This window comes from Panthera tigris, chromosome C2, assembly GCF_018350195.1.
Source record: "Panthera tigris isolate Pti1 chromosome C2, P.tigris_Pti1_mat1.1, whole genome shotgun sequence".
NCBI classification, from domain to species: Eukaryota; Metazoa; Chordata; class Mammalia; order Carnivora; family Felidae; genus Panthera; species Panthera tigris.
This window is the reverse complement of record NC_056668.1, coordinates 105,764,734-105,788,093: the sequence shown is the minus strand read 5'-3', so window position 1 is coordinate 105,788,093 and position 23,360 is coordinate 105,764,734. Positions and strand designations below refer to the sequence as shown.

Sequence of the window (23,360 nt, the reverse complement as noted above, 5' to 3'; positions counted from 1 at the left end):
GGCCGCCGGAGGGAAATGGGAACTGATGCTTCCCTGCCGGAGCGCGCTTGTTCAATGTTAAGATCTTTGACAATTCTTCCTGCGGAGAGTTCAGATCTGATAGCAATGCTGCGCTTGAAGTCTCACTATTTATACTTCGCAAAGGCGGCCCCTTGTTCTGAGTAAATTACCTCCCCTTCGCAACTCGGAGGGAGCCCCTTCCTGGGGAAGCACCCGCACCACTACCTGGGGGTGGGAGATTGGGGGTTGGGAGGGAGGGAGAAAGAGGGAGAGATTGAGAGAGAGAGAGAGAGAGAGAGAGAGAGAGAGAGAGAGAGAGAGAGAGAGAGATTGAGATTGATTGAGGCTGGAGTCCAGGCAGGCTGGAGCTGGAGTGGGAGGGCAGTGAAGGGGACGGGAGGGGGCGGGAAGAGGAGGCCGGTCCCAGGCCGTCCGGGTTTTCAGATGGCCTCGGCCGCCTGTGCTCTTGGCCATTAATCCAGGGTTGACGAGAATCCCTAATTAATTTAATTAGGCGTGGATTTTGCGTTGGTGTCACGATTCAGTTAAACACTGGGGAGCTGGACCTACTACGCCGGGGCGTGGCCAAGAGGAAACTGACAAATGCGCGGCTGCTGGAGTCAGTCGGGTACCCGGACTCCGCAACCGACCCTACAACCTCTCACCGCGTCAGGGTGCAGCGCAACTGCTCCGCCCCGCCTTGCAGCCGGGCTTCCTTGACCAGCGTTAGGCGCCGGGCACACCAGTTCCGTATCCTGACTCTGTGTCCCAATCCTACACCCCCGCTCCTCACCCACCCTCCCACCCACACAGTCCGGCAACCTGTGTTCACAAGCTTGCTCAGGGTCACGGTCGTCTACAGCGTCCCAGACCCGCGCGGCTCCCTATAGGGGCTTCCCGGCCTGCAGCGAGAGCTGAGCCTGGATCTTTACTAAGCTTCCTGCCCCGGGGAGTTTGTGATTCACCCCACTACTCGCATCTTAGAGCCCTAGCCGACACCTCTACGGACAAACCCAACTCGGGCCAGCCTATTTAACACGTTTCCTGAGCAGCTGTTCCCTGACAGATTTCATTTTAAAGTGTTTCCTTAGCGCCTGGTCAAGGACAGTTTGACTTCGTTCTCTCTTTGAGGTCTCAGGATCCTGACCCCTTCTCCCTTACAACTCCCTGCAGCCGGACCCTTCCCACAATGAACTACAGGAGTTCTTCTTTAGCATCCCCAGAAACATTAAAAATCAACAGTAATTTCCTAATTTTGAAAAGCAAATGATTGTCCCTCTTGGAGTTCGAAAAAAAAAATTACGTTGCTTAACCCCCCCCTCCCATCTAATTTTATTTATCGTGGACTATTCAAAAAGAGAGGTTCACTGGGAGAAAGGTTTCTCTCCCTCTCTCTCTCTCTCTCTCTCTCTCTCTCTGTCAAAGCTACAACTTAAAATTCTATTCCTGGACCATTTTCACCGAATTAGTTTGTTATGTGGAAGGAACATCTATATTACTGAGCCATTTGTCTATATTGTGCAGGACAAAGCTTGCTATGAGTAATGTGGCCATATATATACATATATATATATATATATATATATATATATATATATATATAACACGAATATTTACATACGGAAAGTTGTAATTACTTGAGTGCATAAACAAATACATCTCTTCAAGCGTGGCTGGGGGACATTTTCAAGTAGTATGAATATTAGTGCAGGTTTTCTTCTGATGTTAAAGGTAACGTGTTCATCTTCTTGGATCTGATACTCTCAGTAAAAATAAAAGCAATTACAGAACTTTGATATGTATAGTTCTGCCCATCGGTTAGGTTGTGAACACAAAGTTAACAGATAATTTGAGAACTATAGTCAAAGCAACCTGAATCATTTGTAAAAAGAGAACACAGTTATAATGTAATATATTAGCAGTTCTAGAACATATACACATAGAGTATCTTTGTCATACTATACTACTCTTTAGATTAAAATGTTCACATTTAGTGAATTTAAGGAAAATGGAAATCATACTTCTTAGAAATGTTACTTTTCCTTTTTTTCTCTTGAATTCTGAAGTTATCTTTTGTTCTTCTTACAACATCTATTGCTGCTTTTAGGAGAAATAATTAAGATCTTTAAGTTTCCAATAGCAATACTTTTTAGGTATTAAGGAATTATGAATGCTTGCATTTGTTGTATCACACTACAAAAGGGACTCAAATATGTTTTCCAAGGTTATATGAATTTAGGAATATGATTTTACATTTAGTCTTGGTTTACTATTTATAACCACTTTAATTCTGATATTGTCAGAGGGGAATAACCATAAAACTTTAATCCTTTATGAAAATCCGTTTTTAAGGTTTTTTAGCAGAATGACCAGTAATGGGGTCAGCTAAATGGATGTCTTGCTCAAATGGCTCTGAAACTGAGGTGTTAAAAATGTATTCGCAAACAGCCCCAACATAACCACTACTAGAAGTCTGGCAAGGGATTAGGAAACTCAGTAGTTACTTTTTAAATTCCATCTACTGAGGTTGAGGGAAAATGACCATTTTAAAGGTAAACAGGGAATGCTCAGACACCAAATAGATTTTCCCATAGATTTTGCTGGCATATTGACTCCTTGTATATATTTAGGAATAGTGGTGTTGATACCAGATGGAGCTATGAGAAATCTGCTGTGTCTCATCACAGATCCCCACTGGCCCAAGGGAAGTTTAGTTAAACAACAACGACAAGGTTTTAAATCATATACTAATAAATGTTCATGAAGTTTAATTATGTTGTTTCATTAGATGAAAATATTTTCTGGAGACAGGATATTTCAAAATGTTGTTTTGGTAAAAAACATTGAATAAAGTTCAGTTGACAGCCTGCAGACAGATACACAGGTTCCAATAAAATTCAGGACCCCAAGGGTCCGCCCAGCTCTTGAATTGTTTAAAATAAACATGTAATGTAGTAGTTAAGTTTTAAAACGGCTTCTCAAAACTGGTTAGTTAAGGTACAGTCATTTATGAGAAATATATTCGTGAAAGTGATTTTCACCCTCTCAAATCGTCAGCGGAAAACTGTAGCTTCGATATCTATCAGTTGTTATAAGTTTGTTCTCACGGTCGACCCAAACCAAGGCCAAGAGTTTATTCACTTTCTTACCGTTTATTACAGATAAATAATGTAGTGTGAGTTACAGAAAATGTTGAATCGCTGTAATTTCCATTCGTTTAAATAACAATAAAACCCTATTACACTTAATTTCTTTCGGAAGAAACCTCCTCTCCCTGCCTCGGGCAGCCTTCTCCCATTTCTCCACTAACCAGTTAACTTTAATGTGAGAAACTAATTTGCACCCAACCTGTGAATGCCTTCACCTTCAGGTAGAAGAAACACTGATTTTAATGCATTTTTGCAAATAAATCATTACAGTTTAATCACACACGACTCCACACAGACACACACCCATGATTTATTATCGTTAAGCTAGTTTCCTCCTCCCCCAGCGTGAGATAACCAATTTTGCTACGTGTGGTGTCTTAAACATTAACTTCCTACGATGCAGATTTGTTTACTGATTATCTAAGACGATAACGACGATTACTAAGGCAATAACACTCTTCCGTCTCCACCTTTATTGCTTTTGGGAGGAAGAAAATCAAATAAGCGAGCACGCAAACCCAACACCAAACAAAAAATTGGCGGCGTGACAATCTACTCCCTCGGCACTCCTCTAACTCCTGGTAGCCTCCATCGATGCACTCGAAAGCTCGGCTGACGCTGCCTGGCGCTGGAACCAGGAAGGCGGTGAGCTTAAACTGAAGCAAGTTCGGAGGACGCCGGCGGCGCCCAGATTTGAAGGAACGTTTCTAGGTCTGTGGAGCCTGCAAGTCAACGCGAGGCCTGAGACCGAAGGCCCGGACCCAGGTGATTCCCGCATCGGTAGCCCGGGAGGCGGCGCCTGCGGGTGCGCTCTTCCGAGGCCCTGGTAGGCTTGAGGCGGCGCGGGGCCTGGCGTAGTCCGCTGGGAAGGCGGCGTGGAGTCGGGGTGGAGGGGGTGTTGGGTGGCGGCCGCGAGGCGTGCTGAGCGGCACAGTACGCATGCGCCCCGCACCTGGTGCTTTCTGACCCTTTAGGTCCGAGCTGGGGCCTGTGGGTGGTGGGTGCTGGGTGGTGGGTGGCTGTAGGATTGCGTGCGGTCGCAGGCCTCAAGCTAGGCCCTTGGTCTGGAGGTGGTGAGGGAGAGTTAACTAGCTCTTCCTCCCATTCCTCCTTCACCCCCTACTCCCGCCACACCTCCTTCTCCATTCCCAGTGCCTGGTCCTAGATCACTGCTTTGGGTTTCTGTGTGGTTGGTGCTTCGTCACTAGCTCTAGGTAGGGTGGAACGAGAGGGAGGCTGCCACCTGGTGCACTGTGCCCCACTCACTCTGCTGTTGGTACTTTAGATCCACCTGCTCTTTCAATGTCTGTCCCCCTTCCTGGCTCGCACTCTTGCTTAGGTGAAATAGACTTAACTTTCTTAACATATGAATCTATTCACCTTATTCGCTTCTATTTCTTTGACTTCAGAATTTGTGGCCTGCTGGTCATAGAGTAAGAGCACATGGCTACCCTTAAGCTCTGTTTACTTTGGTGAGCGGTTATAATGCACTGTTTATACGTGTTGCCGGCTCATGATTTTAGGTCAACCTTAATGTAATTTCTATCTCAGAGGTTATATATCTTTAAATGTACATTGCAAGCCTAAATTTTTTGTTAACTGCGTTTTCAGAATTACCACTAACCTATTAGAGTTTCAGCTGACTAGGTACTAGGTATTCAAATAAATTCAAATATAGTTTGCGTTACAAAACAGTATTCCAGCTGTCATTTTTGGACTTAGACATAAAAGCTCTAAGAGAAAGAGTTATGCAGAGTTGTCAGGTTTAAGGATTTGAACAGATATGATAGGTGCAACCTTGTGGGGAAACTGTGTATCCCCTCCAGCTTTAGAGTCTATAGGTATTCACTTTCTTTGCAGGCAAAGGAGATTTCCTGCTAAGTGGTAACACTTTACTACTGTATGTTCTTCAATAAGAGAGCTAAAAATGTTGGAAATAGAAAAAAAAAATAAAGGCAGCTATTGATTGGCCTTACCAACTCCACCACTCTTAACAAAGAGTTGTGTTACGAGTTGGAAAAGTTGTGTAGTAAGATTGTTACAGTAGATGTATAGATATATTTTCTGCCTTTCAAACCACTGGGGAGAAATATTTATAACTGATAATGTTTTTTTTTAAAAAAGAGGTGCTAGGGGGCGCTTGGGTGATTCAGTCAGTTAAGCTTCTGGCTGTTGATTTTGGCCCTAGTCATGATATCACTGTTGGTGGGTTTGAGCCCGAGTTGGGCTCTATGCTGATAGCATGGAGCCTGTTTGGGATTCTCTCTCTCCTTCTCTCTTTGCCTCTTCCCCACTCATGCTCTCTCTTTGCCTCTTCCCCACTCATGCTCTCTCTCACAAAATAAATAAACTTAAAAAAAAAAAAAGATGCTAGTCAGCAAGTTTTTTGTGAATGGAGGAGTGTTTTGACAATTCTGTATCTCTTTTGAATTTTGCTTTTGAATTTTTTCTAATTTGCTTTCAAATTAGAATTTTACCTCAGTTTTTTCACTGTTTTTGCATGATTCTGTACTTGCTTGCAGATTTCTTCCTATGCTAAAATGATATTTTTACTTTTTTTTACTTTACGTCTTTGAGGTGGATTTCCCATTGACATGCCTGTTCTTTTCTTTTTTCTTTCTTTTCTTTCTTTCTTTTTCTTTTTTTTTTTGCCATGTGTCCAAGATAAAAAAGATTGATATACTAATGAATGAGTGGTGGAGAAATAAACTGTCATATCCTCTAGGAATCTTTGTTCTAACTGCATGTTTTCTGAAAAAGGTTAATTGCTTTTTGTACTTTTTTTAATAACTAGACAAAGGAACTATTTGTGTATGCCTTGAGCTGTCTTTTGAATGAGCACATCTTGGCTTCACATCTTCAATTAGTCACTTAAACTTTACAATGAGATGTTTTTGTGAATTGATGTCCTGCTGTAGTCCTTACCTGTCCTGGTTTCAGTTCTGTAGTGGGAGTATTTGGGTAAGGTTTACAACCAAGAGACTACAACCAGGAAGTACTAGAAAATAGAGGGAAGACAGAAAACCAAGAGCTGTATGAGTTCTGTTCCTGTACTTGCCTTTTCTGTTTATAGATAGATTGAAAAATTGTTAGCTTGTGGGACTCTTAAAGATCTCTGCCCAATTCATTGTTGCCCTTATCAGAAAGAGTTATTAATGTGTTTTACATGTACTGTACCTTAACGATGAGTTAAGTATAAAGAATTCTTTCTTACTAGGAGTGTGTAACGTGAGTAAGTAAGTACTCATGAGTAAGTATTTTCAATTATATGCCAATGATATGAAAATCCAGAGGTAAGTATATATATCTAGGGTGGTGAGTACGATTTCAGAACCTGTCATTGATAGAGAAGACAATTTTTGGATCTCTCTTATTTGCTTTTAGTGTTCACTTTTTCTGAATAAATATTTGAAGCTAACTGTAATAAAGAAATATAGTGGCTTTTGATATCTCTTGATTAATTATACTTCAGTGGAATTTTTCTGAAATGTAAATGTGTTATTTGAAAATACATTCATAGTTTTGTGACATGGTTTTTGAACTTTCTTTTACTTAGTTCCTCTAAGGAAGGATTTTGTATCTTTCATTAACTTTTCTGGGTTAAATGTAATCATTCTTCTACTGGGGTGCATTATGTTGTTTGAAATTAAAGGAAAATTTATACCCACCTCCTATTCTCTTTCTTTTTTTTGCAGTCAACAGCAAGGTACATAATTAGATCTGTGTCATGTTCTTTCTACTTCTTTATGCCTTACATAGGGACTTAATAAGCTGGGCAAGAGTGGAGAATGGCAAACTTTCTAGTTTTAGGATTCCTTTACAACTCTATTTGTTTATTTGTTTAAGTAGGCTCCATGCCCAACGTGGGGCTTGAACTCATGACCTTGGTATCAAGAGTCAGATGCTGTACTGATTGAGCCACCCACATACCCTGGATTCCTTTATACCCTTGAAAATTATGGTGAACTCCAAGAACTTTTGTCTATGTGGGCTGTATCTATAAATACTGCCTTACTAGTAATTAAATTAGAAAATTTTGAAATGTTAATCCACGTAAAAATAATAAGCCCATTACATGGTAACAAATAACACATTTGATATGAAAAATAACTGTATTTTCCAAAACAAACTTAGTGAGAAAAGTGACATTATTTTCCATTTTTCAAATCTCTCATGTCTGGCTTAATAGAAGACAGTTGTATTCTTAACATCTGCCTCTGCATTTAGTCTGTTGTGATGAGTTGTTACGATTAACGTATAGGGAGAAAATCTGGATTCACAAAGATACGGTATTTGAAAAATAAGTATTTTAATAGCCTTTTCAGATAATTACTTCTTTGATACCACACCAAAACATGACAAGTAGTAGTTTCTTTTTTCTTGCTTTTCTTTCTTTCTTTCTTTCTTTCTTTCTTTCTTTCTTTCTTTCTTTTTCTTTTCTTTTCTTTTCTTTTCTTTTCTTTTCTTTTCTTTTCTTTTCTTTTCTTTTCTTTTCTTTTCTTTCTTTTTTTTAAAGTTTATTTATTCACTCTGAGAGAGAAGATCCTAAGCAGGCTCTGCAGTGTCAGTGTGGAGCCTGGTGTGGGGTGGGGTTCAGAGTCACGAACTGTGAGATCATGATCTGAGCCAAAACCAAAAGCCAGACTAGACTCTCAACCGACTGAGCCACCCAGGCACCCTGACAAGTAGTAGTTTCCTTAAGGTTGGTTGCAATGTGATATTTGAAGCCATATCAATGACTTACATTAAAATCTTTTGGTTTGTCTTACACTGTGAGTGGATTTTTGTCATGGATTCTGTGACATCATGAGTGGGCCTTTGGGAAAATAATGGTTCACTGAGTTATGCATATCTTCTAGATTTTTACCTTATTATGTAATTTTTAAAAATTCACATTTGTTAATATCACTACTGATCTCATCAGAGAAATCTTTAGTAGCTGGGAAGCTGTCAGTCTCTCTTGGTGGATACAAGTCCAAAATTCTAATTTTTGCTTGAGAGCTAAAATTTTATCGTTGGCAACAAATGTCAGTTTTCCTTGAAGTGAAAGACTCTTCGTTCATTTCTGGGAAGATGTCTGCCAAATACTCAAGTCTGAATAATCATGGTTAGTTTTTTAAAAAATAGTGTCTTAGGGCACCTGGGTGGCTTTAATTGGTTAAGCGTCTGACTCTTGGTTTTGGCTGAGGTCATGATCCCACAGTTGGTGAGATTGAATCCCATGTCAGGCTCTGTGCTGACAGCACAGAACCTGCTTGGGATTCTCTCTCCCTCTTGCTCTCTGCCCCTCCCCTGCTCATGCACGCTGTCTTGCACATTCTCTAGTAAACTTTTTAAAAACTGGTGTTTCATGACAAAAGCTAGTTCAATTTGAAATTCATTTGTACAAATGCTTGTTCTCAAGGTATCCATTATTCTTTAGTATGCAGCAGCAGGTAAGTGTATTTCCCATTTCATCATACAGAATATTAAAAAGATGTGTGCTCAAGGGTTGAAATTTAACTTTTTTGTAATGTTTATTTATTTTTGAGAGAGAGAGAGAGAGACAGAGTGCAAGTAGGGGAGGGGCAGAGAGAGAGGGAAACAGAATCCAAAGCAGGCTCCAGGCTCTGAACTGTCAGCACAGAGCTTGATGAAGGGATCGAACCCACGAACTGTGAGATCATGACCTGAGCTGAAGTCAGACACTCAACTGGCTGAGCCACCCAGGCACCCCTGAAATTTAGTGAAATTAATGATTTTTACTGCTTTATCAAGGACATTCTTAAGTGAAACTGCCTTAAATTTTTTTTTTTTTTTAAACTGTGTGTTGCAGTGAAGAATATAATGACTACTACTAGTACAATTGGATGCCATTGCCTTGATTCTTGTTAAGGCTCCAGCAGTTTTGCCTACTATTGCTTTTATTTACATCATCAGTGCAAAAGTCAACACAGTGAAAAAGGGAAATCATGTTTCAATATTCTAATGAAAATAGTTTTGACTTCTTGGATCCCCGAAAGGGTCTTAGGGACCTGCAAAGGTCTACTAACTCCATTTTGAGAATTGCTATTATAGTGGGCAAGGATTTTTGTCACTTGCTCATTGATATATCTCTTATACCTAGGCCTGTAATCATCCTGGGACTTTTCACCTGTGTCTAGTGTTAGATTTTTTTTTTTTTTTTTTTTTTTTTTCTTTTTCTTTTTTTTTTCTTGAATCTGGGTCATCTTTGTTGGTTTACTCTCTACTTTTGGTGGAGCACATCGTTTAGTAGCTTCCTAAGAAAGGGTGAGTGCAAGGTATAGTTTTGAGACTGCATATTTGAAAGTGTCTTTATTCTGATCTGTTATTACATCAGTGATTGGGTCTTAATATAGACAGGTTGAAAATCATTTTCACTTAGATTTGTGAAGGCAAGTGCTTTTTGTTTTCTGTGTTGCTGTTGAGAAGTCCTTTGTGATTCCCCCCATTTATTTCTCTTTGGAAGTTTCTAGGATCTTCTATATATGGCTGGTGTCTGAATTTTTCTGAGATATATCTGGTGTATGTCTTTTATTACTTCATTGTGCTGGGGATTTAAAGCAATGTCTTTCAATTCTGGAAATTCTTTTGAATTATTCTTTGGATATTTTTATCTCTTTTATCCCCCTCCTTTTTTTTTTTATGGAATGCATATTCATTGGAAATCCAACTTTCTGGATTGATCCTCTTTTATTTCCTTTTTTTTTTCTTTTAATTTTTTTAACGTTTATTCATTTTTGAGAGACAGAGAGAGAGCATGAGCGGAGAAGGGGCAGAGGGAGGGAGACACAGAATCCAAAGCAGGCTCCAGGCTCTGAGCTGTCCACACAGAGCCCGACGTGGGGCTTGAACCCACGAACTGCGAGATCATGACCTGAACTGAAGTTGGACGCTCAACCGACTGGGCCACCCAGGCGCCCCTTTAATATTTTATTTTTAAGTAATTTCTACATCCAGTGTGGGACTCAAACTTAAAACCCTGAGATCGAGTCACATGCCCTGCAGACTGAGCCAGCCAGGCACCCACCTCCTATTTTTTTTCTTTCTACTTTCTTCAAGTCCTTTGACCTTATCTTCTAACCCTGTTGATTTGTTTTTGTTGTTGTTTTTATTTTAGACACAGAGTGAGAGCATGTGTGCACATGAGCAGGGGAGAGGGGCAAAGGGGGAGAGAGAAAGAGAATCTTACGTAGGCTCCAGCCCTATGCTGGGATCCATCCCATGACCCTGGGATTATGACCTGAGCGGAAATCAAGAGTCTGACGCTCAACCAACTGAGCCACCCAGGAGCCCCTACACTATTGTATTTTTTATTACAAATTATCATTTGTTTGAATTTCAAGCTTTCCTGTTCTTTGGATGTTCCTCCTATTGTTTGCGGGATCATCTTCTCATATGTTTCTGAGGATATTAACTGATTTTTTTCTGCATGTTCCCTGTTTACTAAAAGTTGCTTTTTTTTCTTTTTGTTTTGGTTCTGTCTCTTATGATGAAGGCTTTCATCATGTGATTGGTTATCTTTTGTTGTATAATCACTAAAAGGTTAACAACAAAAAAGGTTACAGAGAAAAGTTTATCGTTTAAGGTTTGGACTTGTTAACTGGTGGGTTTGGTTAAAGGGTGATTGGGTAAGGGCCTGGCCTTTTTTTCAGAGGACCTTCAAATATTTATTTACCTTTTTTTGGCTACCTATCAGTTTTTGTAAAGAATCTTCTGCCAGAATTCTTGGATCCAAGTACACTGAGTGCTGCAGTATTTACCATTAGATTATAAACCTTCATTTTCCTTTAACTTTGGCATCTTTAAGTTTAGCATCTTTCTGCCCTCTTTTACCCTGGACCTGGTGCTTCATTGTTTCATCATTTTCCTAAAATAGACCATCTTTCCTGCCGGGACTGGAGAGGAGTAGTTACTTACCTGGTTTGGATGGGGGAGGACCTGGGAGATTACTTCTTTTACATTTTCAACTAATTCTCTGTATTTTAGTCTCATGACCCATTGTGCCTGCTCTGGTATCTGGTGTCTCAAATTCTTGACCCTTTCTGATTTTTGCTACGTGAATTGGCCTTTCTCTTGTTGGAATTCTCTGCAGTTGCTTGATATTCAACTTTCTTAGCTCTAAATTCTCCATCTGGTTTTCATTTACTAAAAATTTATTGACATATCTTGTCTACTGTTCCTGTTGTTTTCTCTTCTAGTCTCTTTATCCTTGTGAATTTGTACTTCTTTATCCTTTCACTCTCATTTTAGTATTTTTTTAACCAGATAAGATTATCATAAAAACTCATCTTAATTTAAATGGTTATTTGTGGGCAAAGAAACGTCATTAACTGTCTAAGGATGAAAACAAGAAAGAAAAAAACAGGAAATAGGAAGACTTAGGTGATTGTTATCATGCAATTATGTAACATTCTTTAGTGAAAATACACATACACACACAGACTTGGTTACATGTTATATATAATGGATATGTATATGTGGATATTTAAGTGTGTATATGTGTACATTTATACAGTCTATATATGTATACTTTCATAATTATAGTATTTGGAAGCTGGAAAGGGTCATGATGATCGTTAGCCAGTGCAATTTCATTTTTCAGTGAGGAAACTGGCTTTGATTTACAAGTGATTTACTGAAAGTTTCAAAACCAAGTCTTCCCAATATTTTAACTGTAAAATACTAGAACTATGAACAACTTGGAGGTTCAGAACTATATTTAAAGTCTAATTCTGGCCCTAGGTAAATAGCTTGATGTTTTGAATTAGTCCTGACAGCGATTTTCAAGTGGTATTGTGATTTTCAACTTTCAGGTGGTATTGTGTTAGAGTCAGGGAGGGGATGGCTCTCCTGACCATTCTGAAAACAAAGCTGTAATTTAACACAGTGCTTTGTTCATAGTAATGTTATTAACTTATTTTGAATAAATATTAAAGGGAATTATGAGATTTATTTATCTGCTCCATTAACTGTTTATCTTAACCATCACATAGGATGGATCTTGTTTTTATGTGACACTGAAAGATAGCTAATAACTATTTTAGTAAAATAAATGAGATTGTGTGTGAGACTAAAGGCTGAATTTAAGACAGGAAGCTTCTTATCAACTAAGTTAATTCTTTAATTTTTTTTAACATTTATTAATTTTTGAGAGACAGAGACCGAGTGTGAGTCGGGGAGAGGCAGAGAGAAAGGGAGACACAATCTGAAGCAGGCTCCAGGCACTGAGCTGACAGCACAGAGCCCGACGTGGGGCTCGAACTCATGAACTGTGAGATCATGACCTGAGCCAAAGTCGGACCCTTAACTGACTGAGCCACCCAGGTGCCCCTCAACTAAGTTAATTGTTTTTTTATTTTTTAATTTTTAAAAAATATTTATTTATTTTTGGGAGACAGAGAGACAGAGTGCAAGCAAGGGAGGGGCAGAGAGAGGGAGACACAGAATCTGAAGCAGGCTCCAGGCTCTGAGCTGTGAGCACAGAGCTGGATGTGGAGCTTCAACCTGCAAAGTGTGGGATCGTGACCTGGGCCAGAAGTCGAATGCCCAACCGACTGAGCTACCCAGGCGCCCCTCAACTAAGTTAATTCTTAAGAATAAAAAAGTTGTATTTCTGTATTTTTTCTCTTTTGCTTACTAAATATACAAACATTACTATAGCCATATAGAAAATAGTGTAAAATAAAAACAGTTACCCAGTTTCATCGCTTAAATATTATCAATTATTTTCATTTTTGCTCTTACTCATATGTACATATTTTGTTAAAGTATAGTCTCTGGAGATATGGTTTTAATAATGCTATAATGAATATCTTCATGAATATATCTTCCTTTTAAGAAAAACTTTGCAGATATATTCTTAGAAGTAGGATTGCTTTGTCAAAAAAAAAACATTTTAATGACTCTTTTTTTTTTTTTTTTTTTTTACTGCTTAATTGCATTCTAGAAGGATTTATACCATCACTTTATATAGGAATTAGCAGTATGCAGAGTTGACTGACTTAACAATAACCTCATCAACGTTAGTACTTTGCATTGTTTCAGTTTGTACTTTGTTGATAACTAATGAGGTTTTATCCATTTAAAAATTTAGTATTTTTAGTTAGGAAAATGTAACTATAAAAGGTAGTAAAATATTTTTTATCTTTAGGGAATGTGCAAGGATTAATGGTTGTCCCTAACTCAGATAGCGTATAATTGATAAGTGCAACTTAAAATATAAGAAAATTTATAATAATTTATATTCGTATCCCGTTCTCAGAATTGACTCTTTAGAGAGAGTTTTGAAAAAATTATGGACAAATTTAAATTGTTCATAAATTGTAAAAACAATTGATAATTCTTGAAGACTATACTAGAGCTACTTCTCATGTCTTGTCAAAGTGCCAGGTACATTTAAAATTTTACTTTAAGACTTTTTAAATTTTTACAAAGTTCTACAAATATTATTATGTTAAATTTCATCCATTGTGCCATTATGCTAGAAAAAATTTTCTTTGAATTTACACTTACAGAAATGGGACGCCGGTCATCAGATACTGAAGAAGAAAGCAGAAGCAAGAGAAAAAAGAAACACCGTAGACGGTCATCTTCAAGTAGTTCTTCAGATAGTAGAACATATAGCCGAAAGAAAGGTGGAAGGAAATCAAGGTCAAAGTCAAGATCTTGGTCCAGAGATCTTCAGCCTCGCTCTCATTCATATGATAGAAGGTAATTTTTATAATTTTTACTTATTTAGTAATGAGAGTAGCATTCTTTAGTATTCATATGTTTTTTTGGGGTCAAAAAAACTTTCAATATTTTGGGTAAAACATCTTTTCTTTTAGAAGTTATATATTTATGAGGGTTAAGTGCCAACCCAAAAGTTTTTTAAAATTTTTTTTAGTTTTTATTTTGAGTATGCTACATTAGTTTCAGGTGTACAATTTTGTGACTTGATAGGTTTATGCATTATTCTGTGTTCACCACAAGTATAGCTACCCTCTGTTCCATTACCTTGCTATTGTAATATCATTGACTATATTCCTTATGCTCTGCTTTTTATTCCTGTGCCTTACTCGTTTCATGACTGGAAGCCTGTATCTCCCTTTCCCTTTCACCCATTTGGCCCAACCCTTTATTCTCCCAAAGGTTTTCCTTTTTGCCAGGCCCAATCCATGGGTCTAGTGTCTGTCCTTTGTCTGTTCTTTGTAGACATGTAGATATAAACTGGTGTAGTTCTCATGAAATATCGTCTGATAATATTTGGAAGGATTGTATACTGCTGAGGACCCCTAACGTGTTAATTAGTAGCTGGATCCAATCACTAAACTATGCATCAGTCATCTGACTGTTAAAGAGGAATAACATTTTATCTCTATTTGCTTCTAGGAAAGAGTGAGAAGTAGTAAAAATGAGACGATTCTTTAGAATCTAGAAGATTTCTGTCTAATGCCTGTAAAATTTTTTTTATAGCAATGACACTTGATTATATTTTATTTCAGACGCAGGCATCGATCAAGCAGTAGCTCTTCGTATGGCTCTCGAAGAAAACGAAGTCGAAGTCGTTCAAGGGGTCGAGGGAAATCCTATAGAGTTCAGAGATCTAGGTCAAAAAGCAGAACAAGAAGGTATGCTGTAGTAGATATTTATCGCTGTTACAAAGCTATTTGTAACAGACTGTTTCCAAATTTAGTGATCTAAAGCAACAGTCATTTATGTTTTCATGATTTTATGATTTTGACTGAGCTCAGCTGACGGTTCTGCTAATTTCACCTGGGGTCACTCATCCTCACTGGCTTCTCATTCTCTAGTAGGCAGGACAGGGCTTTTTCACACGATGGAGGACATTTTTGAAGAATGTAAGAGAAGAAGCTAGAATTTTTCAAGATCTTGCCTCAGTGTGTTATAGAATGAGTTTGTGTCTCCTGTAAATTCGTATATTGATGCCCTAACCCTCAACATAGCTATATTTGAAGAAAGGGTCTTTATGGAGGTAATTAAGGTTAAATGAGGTCATAGGGTAGAGCTTAATCCTGTAGGGATACATGTATCTTCACATGGCCTTAAAAGAAGAGGAAGAGAGAGATCTTTTTCTTTCTCTGAGTATGCACTCAGAGGAAAGGCCACGTGAAGACACAGTGAAAAGGTGGATATTTGTAAGCCAGGAAGACAGCCCTTACCAGTAACCAAATTAGCTGGCATCTTCATTTTAGAATTATAATAGCCTCCAGAACTGTGAGAAATAAATTTCTGTTGTTTAAGCTGTCCAGTCTGCTGGACATTAGTTTGTTATAGCAGTTGGAACAGACTAATACACAGCTAGACTAATACATTAATACACAGTCTAATATTCCACCTGTGTTTTCTGGCTGTGCTCAAGGGCCAATAATACAGAGAATAGCCTGTCTGGAGACAGTTGTACATTTGGGCAATGGCAGAAAATTTGGTTAAGTAGGATGGGGACTATGGTATTGACAGACTTGATAAAAATAGGCATTCAGAAATTATTGAGGGTTTTTGAGCAGAAGAATGTTAGGATAAAAACAGCATTTTAGGCAGACCATTTTCTTTTCTCTGCTTAGTTCTTCATACTAGTATTAGGCTCTAGTTTTAGGGATATATTAACAGCCTGGTTTTGTTACCTAGGCATGAAATTTTGTAAGTTGTATGAATCTGAAGTTGGTTAATAGCAGTAAAGTTCAAATATTTAGCTTTCTGGCCTTGTGTTATTTGGCCTCAGCCTCTTCTCCTCTGTTATACTCTATGGATAAGCCACTTTGTGTTACATACCTTTTTTTTTTAATTTAATTTTATTTTTTTTTCAACGTTTTTTATTTATTTTTGGGACAGAGAGAGACAGAGCATGAACGGGGGAGGGGCAGAGAGAGAGGGAGACACAGAATCTGAAACAGGCTCCAGGCTCCGAGCCATCAGCCCAGAGCCTGACGCGGGGCTCGAACTCACGGACCGCGAGATCGTGACCTGGTTGAAGTCGGACGCTTAACCGACTGCGCCACCCAGGCGCCCCCCTTTTTTTTCATACATGTCCCTGAGTTGCTAGCTTTGTTTCTTTGAGTATGCTCTTCGGCTTTCTTGCATATCTTTATTTTGAGAAATCTTTCTATCCTTTAATGCTTGGTTCTATTTAACCTTTAATTATTTCTCAGTCCTTTTTTGATTTTTTTACCTTTTCACTCCCAAGTTAAATTTAATCCCTCCTTTCTTGACCCACCATCACCTGTGGCTCCTGATTTGTAACAATTCTATTTTGAATATTATGTTTTTGTTATTCTCACATATTGTAAACTCTTGCAGTGGCACCCTCTTATTACCTAGCAAAATGCCTTGCTTGGTAAACATGTCTTGATTTGAATGAATGATTAAATGGGGAAATGAAGTTAGGTAGAGAGCTGGGTTTTGTAGCAAGAAAAAGTTTTATTGTTTTATTGATTTGGAGAAGGAAAGCTGTTTTTTTGGATGTATTGATTTGTCTAAAGAGTCTGATTACCAGAAAACAGCTTCAATTGAAATTTCCCATCATTGGGAACAAAAATAATAATTCATGTTTTCTATGGTCTTTTTTAGTTTATATTTTCACATATACTTCCATATATTTTCACGTGCATCAGTCATTTAGAGTTTGATTTCAAGCATTAGGGTTTTAACATAAGAAACTTTTGTAACCTTTGGAAGGATTCAGGGAATTAGGGAGAACTGTCACTGATTATTTTAGCTTGAAGCATGGCAGCTGGTTGTTTGCTCAGAAGTCACTGGAAATTTTAAGTACTCTCTCAGTTGGTAGCACCAAAGTGGGTGGCTGTCAAGAAACCATTCACCTGGAAGGTGTTTTTCTGCCCAATTATCTACCTACACCTATCTCCATAGGGGGGTCTGTAATTTCCTTTGCAATGCAAGGAAGACTTTAAAAACAATAGCAGTGATGTCTAGTCAACCACAAACTAGCACATATGCATTTAGAAATTTGAGTTTTGTAACTGAATCAGGGTATCATGCGTCGTAATACCTTTATTTTGTATATCAGAAAACAAGTTCAGAGGTTTATTCAGAACAACTTTTCAGCCTCTTGGATTGACACTTTGGCATTTAACTATAATAACTAAATAATCTGTGGAGTCACTGAAAAGTCTTAAATTTTGGGAAAGTACATTATCTATGTCCTATGCACATACTATTTTAAGAATATATTTTAAGAATTTTTCAAAATATTTGAACTAAATGAGTTTAATCTTGGTTTAACAAGAAAATTGAACAACTCATTCCTTGAACAGCATGGGTAATCAAGGCTATATTTTAAACAAAAGATGAAAGTAGTCAGTTTTTCAAAGAAAAAAATAGAATTCTAAAGCAAAGATGTGTTGTTAATGGTCTCTGTGCTTTTTAATAGAAATGAATGATTTCAGTCATGGTAAGTCAGATACTTCCAGAAAACTTGTTACACATGTAAAAAGTAATTGAAAGATGAAGCATGTTCTGAGGGATGGCAGGGGGAAGTCAAATGTGTGAAGTTTGTTGTGGTTTCCATGGATGAGTTACAGAGTAATTAGGTGATTATGCTTTTTAATATAATTGTTTTTAATGTTTGTTTATTTTTGAGAGAGAAAGTATGTGAGAGTTGGGGTGTGGGCAGAGGATTTGAAGCAAGTTCTGCACTGACAACAGCAAGCCCTATGAGGGCTCAAACTCACAAACTGAGATCATGACCTGAGCCGAAGTCAGACGCTTAACTGACTGAGCTACCCAGGCACCCCAGCTTTTTGATATAATTTTTATGTTCTCAAAATACTCAAGTTGTGACATATTTCACTTCCTTTTGCGACAGTGAGGGATCTGCTCCTGTTATTCACTGTATGTTTATTTCCTCATTCCAGAATACACAGAAAGTACTTTTAGAATTGCTGATACATACCACTGTAAAAAAACAAACTTACAAACTAGGGTTAATATTTTTTGTGCTACTTTTTATCTTTACTGTGGGGGTATATAGTTCTCTTCTCCACTTCATTATGGTTAGTTTCTTCAAAGAGGTAGATTTGTTTGTTTTTGTTTATATTTCAAGTTTTTTTTATCCTGCTACATTTTAAAATTTTATTTGTCTCTCCCTTTCTTTTAGTACGTGAAATATTAATATGGTTCTAACAGATAGTACTATACTAAAAAGGCATATGCAGAGAAATACCACTCCCCTTTCTCCCTTGTATCTTGTTTCTAACCACTCCATAGGTAACTAATTCTATTTGTATTTTAGGTTTTCCTTTTTTTTTTTTTTTTTTTAAAGAGAGCAAGAGTGTGTGTGTGCATGTGTGTAAATCGCACGCCTGAGACAGGGAAGGGGCAGAGGGAGAGGAAGAGAGAATCTTAAGCAGGTTCCATGGTCGGTGTGGAGCCCAATGCCGGGCTCAATTCCACGACCCTTGAATCATGACCTGAACTGAAACCAAGAGTTGGGTGCTTAACTGACTGAGCTATCCAGGCACCACTCCTCTGTTTGTTTTTAAACAAAGTGGTAGTATATCCATGGTATACTATAGATATTCTTTTGTACTTTGGTCTTTTTGTTTACTAGTATATCTTGGAAAGCACTCCATGTCACTTAATAGTAATCTTATTCATTTTTTCATGGCTGCTTAGTTGCTCATTGTGTGGCTCTATCATAATTTGTTTAGTCTATCTTCTACATATGGACATTAAGGATACTTCCTATATTTTGCAGTTACTAAAAAGCTGCCATAGATAACCTTGTACATGAGAATTTTTATATTGTTGGAGGTATATTTTTAGGGGAAACTCCTACAAATCGGATTGCCAGATGAAAAGATAAATAAGTTTGTAGTTTTGATAGAAATTGCTAAAATCCTGGGGTGCCTGGGTGGCTCAGTCAGTTAAGTGTCTGATTTTGGCTCAGGTCATAATCTTGCGGTTTGTGGGTGGTTCATGGGTTTAAGCCATGCGTTGGGCTCTGGGCTGACAGTGAGAAGGCTGCTTGGGTTTCTCTGTCTCTCTCTGTCATAAAGTAAATAAATAAAACTGTCAGTAGTATGTAAGAGTCCTGTTTCCCAACAGACTCATCAATAGAATATGTTGGCATATTTAAATATTTGCCAGTGTGATAAATGAAAAATGGTATTGTAATGTAGTTTTGGTTTTCATTTCTTTTTATCATAAGTGTTGAACATCTTTTTTTATGTTTGAGGGCCATTTTTCTGTCTTTTTTGTGTGCAAATTTTCTCTTCATGTCTTTTGGGTTTTTGATATTTTTTTCCTTTAATTTTAAAGAGTTACTAGATAATCAACCCTTTAGCTGTAATAAATAGGGCAAATATTTTCTCTTAGTTTTTCAGTTGTCTTTTGATTTTGTTCATGCTACTTCTTGGCCATGCTGAAGCGTTTTTATGTGGTCAGATTTATCACTCTTCTCTCAATGCATCTTTCCTTACCTTCAGAATATAGAGAACTTCATTCCTTATACCCAGATAGGAGTTCACTGATGTGTCTTGTTTATTTCATTTTTTACATTTATGTCTTTTATATATTTGGATTTGTTCTTGTCAATGATATGAGGTATGGATCTATTGTTTTTATTTATTTATTTTAATTTTAATTTGTTTTATTATTATTATTTTTTTAATTTACATCCAAATTAGTTTGCATATAGTGCAACAATGATTTCAGGAGTAGATTCCTTAGTGCCCCTTACCCATTTAGCCCATCCCCCCTCCGACAACCCCTCCCATAACCCTCAGTTTGTTCTCCATGTTTATGACTCTCTTATGTTTTGTCCCCTTCCCTGTTCTTATATTATTTTTGTTTCTCTTCCCTTATGTTCACCTGTTTTGTCTCTTAAACTCCTCATGTGAATGAAATCATATGATTTTTGTCTTTCTCTGACTAATTTCACTTAGCATGATACCCTCCAGTTCCATCCATGTAGTTGCAAATGACAACATTTCATTCTTTTTGATTGCCGAGTAGTACTCCATTGTATACATACACCACATCTTCTTTATCCACTCATCCATTGATGGACATTTGGGCTCTTTCCATATACTTTGGCTATTGTTGATAGAGCTGCTATAAACATGGCAGTGCATGTGTCCCTTTGAAACAGCACACCTGTATCCCTTGGATAAATGCCTAGTAGTGCCATTGCTGGGTCATAGGGTAGTTCTATTTTTAGTTTTTTGAGGAACCTCCATACTGTTTTCCAGAGTGGCTGCACCAGCTTGCATCCCCAGGATCTATTGTTTTCTTTTTTCAGTTGGCTGTTGTCACATCACCATTTATTAAAAAGTCCATCTTTGCCCCAGTGATTTGTGATACCCCTTTTATTGATGTACTCAATTTCATTACTACTTACGTCTTTTTTTTTTCTTTGACTTTATGCATATTCCAGCAGCCTGCTTGTTCATTTATGCACTGGTACCACACTGCTAAGTATAGAAACTGTATAGTATACTTTAATGTTGGATAGGGCTAAGTCCTCCTTTGACTTTTAACTTTTCATTTTCGGTGTTCTCCTGGCTATTACTTTCATGTGAACTGCCTATTTTTTTCACACAAACTTTGAAATTAACTCATTTAGGTCCATTAAAAAAGCTTTTGGTGTCTTTATTGAGATTTTATTAAACTTATGAATTATGGAGACCTGACATCTTTATCATGTTGAGTTGTTCTAAGAGGAAAGGGATGGTTTTTCATTTGTTGTAGGCAGGTTTTTTATAATTCAGGAGTGTTTTAAAGTTTTTGTCAGATAAATCTTGCCCATTTCTTCTTCTTCTTTTTTTTTATTACCTCAGCATTTATTGTGCCTTTTCCTTTACAAAGCAGTGTGTGTGTGTTTTTACACACCATGTTACATTAGTGTTAAGTGTACAACATAGTGATTTGACAAGTTGTGTGTTCTGCTAAGTTCACCATAAATGTTATCTTTCATTTGTCACTATACAGTGCGATTACAGTACTGTTCACTGTGTTCCCTATGCTGTACCTCTCATCCCTGTGAAATATTCATTCCACCTGTATCTCCCACTTGTCCTCATATGGTATTTGTCTTTGACTTATTTCACTTAGCATAATACTATCTACGTCTTGCAAATGGCAAGATCTCATTCTTTTTTTATGGCTGAGCAATACTCTATTGTGTGTGTGTATGTATGTATATATGTGTATAAATCTACATATGCATAGTATTTTTATTTTTAATTTTTTGAGGCAATAGCATACAGTTTTCCACAGTGACTGCACTAGTTTGCATTCCCAGCCACAGTGCATGAGGGCTTCCTTTTCTCTGCATCCTTGCCAACACTTATTTCTCGTTTTTTTGATTCTGGCCATTCTGACCAGGTGTGAAGTGATATCTTAATGTGGTTTTGATTTGCATTTCTCTAATGATTAGTGATTTTGAGCATCTTTTCATGTGTCTGTTGGCCATCTGTATATCTTCATTTTTAGAAAACGATCTATTTGAGTCTTCTGCCCATTTTTTAATTGGATTATTTGTGGGGGTTTTTTTGGTGTTGAGTTATAAAAGTTCTTTGTAGATTTTGAATATTACCTCTTACCAAATATATTATTTGCAAATATCTTCTCTCATTCAGTAGGTTTCTGTTTGTTGATGGTTTCCTTCACAGTGCAAAAGCTTTGTATTTTGGTGTAGTCCCAAAAGTTTATTTTTGCTTTTGTTTCCCTTGCCTGAAGAGACATATCTAGAAAAATATTGCTAAGGCTGATGTCACATTATTGCCTGTGTTTTCTTGTAGGAGTTTTATGGTTTCAGGTCTCACATTTAGGTTTTTAATACATTTTGAGTTTATTTTTTATTTTTGTACATAGTGTAAGAAAGTGGTCCAGTTTCATTCCTTTGCCTGTAGCTATCCAGTTTTCCCAGCACCAATTGTTGAAAAGACTTTTTTCTCATTGTATATTCTTGCCTCCCTTTTCCTAGCTTAAACCATATAAACATGGGTTTATTTCTGGGCTCTCTATTCTGTTCCGCTGGTCTTTGTGTCTGATTTTGTGCTAGTACTGTTTTGATTACTATAGTTTTGTAGTGTATTTTGAAATCAGGAATTATGATACCTCCAGCTTTTTTTTTTTTTTTTTTTCTCAAGATTGCTTTGACTTTTTGGGGTCTTTTGTGGTTCCTTGAAAATTTTAGGATTGTTTGTTCTAGTTCTATGAAAAATGTTTTTTTAAATAAAGTTTTATTTATTTATTTTTGAAAGAGAGAGAGACAGAGAACAAGTCGGGGAGGGGCAGAGAGAAAGGGAGACAGAGGATTCAAAGCGGGCTCCACACAGACAGCAGAGAGCCCAATGTAGGGCTCAAACCCATGAACCGCGAGATCATGACCTGAGCTGAAGGCAGCTGCTTAACCTACTGAGTCACTGAGGTGCCCCTGTTGTTGGTATTTTGATAGGGATTGCATTAAATCAGTTGATTGTTTTGGGTAGTATGGACATTTTAACAATATTTGTTCTTCCAGTCCATGAGCATGAAATGTCTTTCCATTCATTTGTGTCATCTTCAGTGTCTTTCATCAGTGTTTTATAGTTTTCAGAGTACAGGTCTTTCTCTTTAGTTAAGTCTATTCCTAGGTATTTTATACTTTTTTTTTTTTTTTTTAATTTTTTTTAACGTTTATTTCTTTTTTGAGACAGAGACACAGAGCATGAATGGGGGAGGGTCAGAGAGAAGGAGACACAGAATCTGAAACAGGCTCCAGGCTCTGAGCTGTCAGCACAGAGCCCGATGCGGGGCTCAAACTCATGGACTATGAGATCATGACCTGAGCTGAAGTCGGCCGCTTAACCGACTTAGCCACCCAGGCGCCCCAGTATTTTACACTTTTTGGTGCAACTGCAGATGGGATTGTTTTCTTAATTTCTTTCTGCTACTTCATGATTAGCGTATAGAAATGCAACAGATTTCTATATATTAAATTTGCATCCTGAGGCTTTTACTAAATTCACATTAGTTCTGGTAGTTTTGGGGTGGAGTCTTTAGGGTTTTTTATATCTAATATCATCCTCTGCAAATAGTGTGGCAGTTTTACTTCTTCCTTACCAATTTGGATGCCTTTTATTTCTTTTTTTGATTGCCATGGCTGGTACTTCCACTACTATATTGAATAAAAGTGTTAAGAGTGGACATACTTTTCTTGTTCCTAATATTAAGGGACAAGCTCTCAGTTTTTCACCACTCAGTATG

At 37.6% G+C, this 23,360-nt stretch overlaps 1 protein-coding gene across 1 annotated transcript in view; it reads left to right on the top strand.

Annotated features, from left to right (window-relative positions):
* The window catches only part of RSRC1 (arginine and serine rich coiled-coil 1), a 253,796-nt gene that overhangs the window by 449 nt on the left and 229,987 nt on the right, over window positions 1-23,360 (top strand). Inside the window, exons 2-3 of the mRNA XM_042956775.1 lie at window positions 13,667-13,862; window positions 14,636-14,761. Coding sequence (XP_042812709.1) covers window positions 13,669-13,862; window positions 14,636-14,761 — 320 coding nt within the window. The 5' untranslated portion in view covers window positions 13,667-13,668. The remainder of the gene's footprint in view (window positions 1-13,666; window positions 13,863-14,635; window positions 14,762-23,360) is intronic.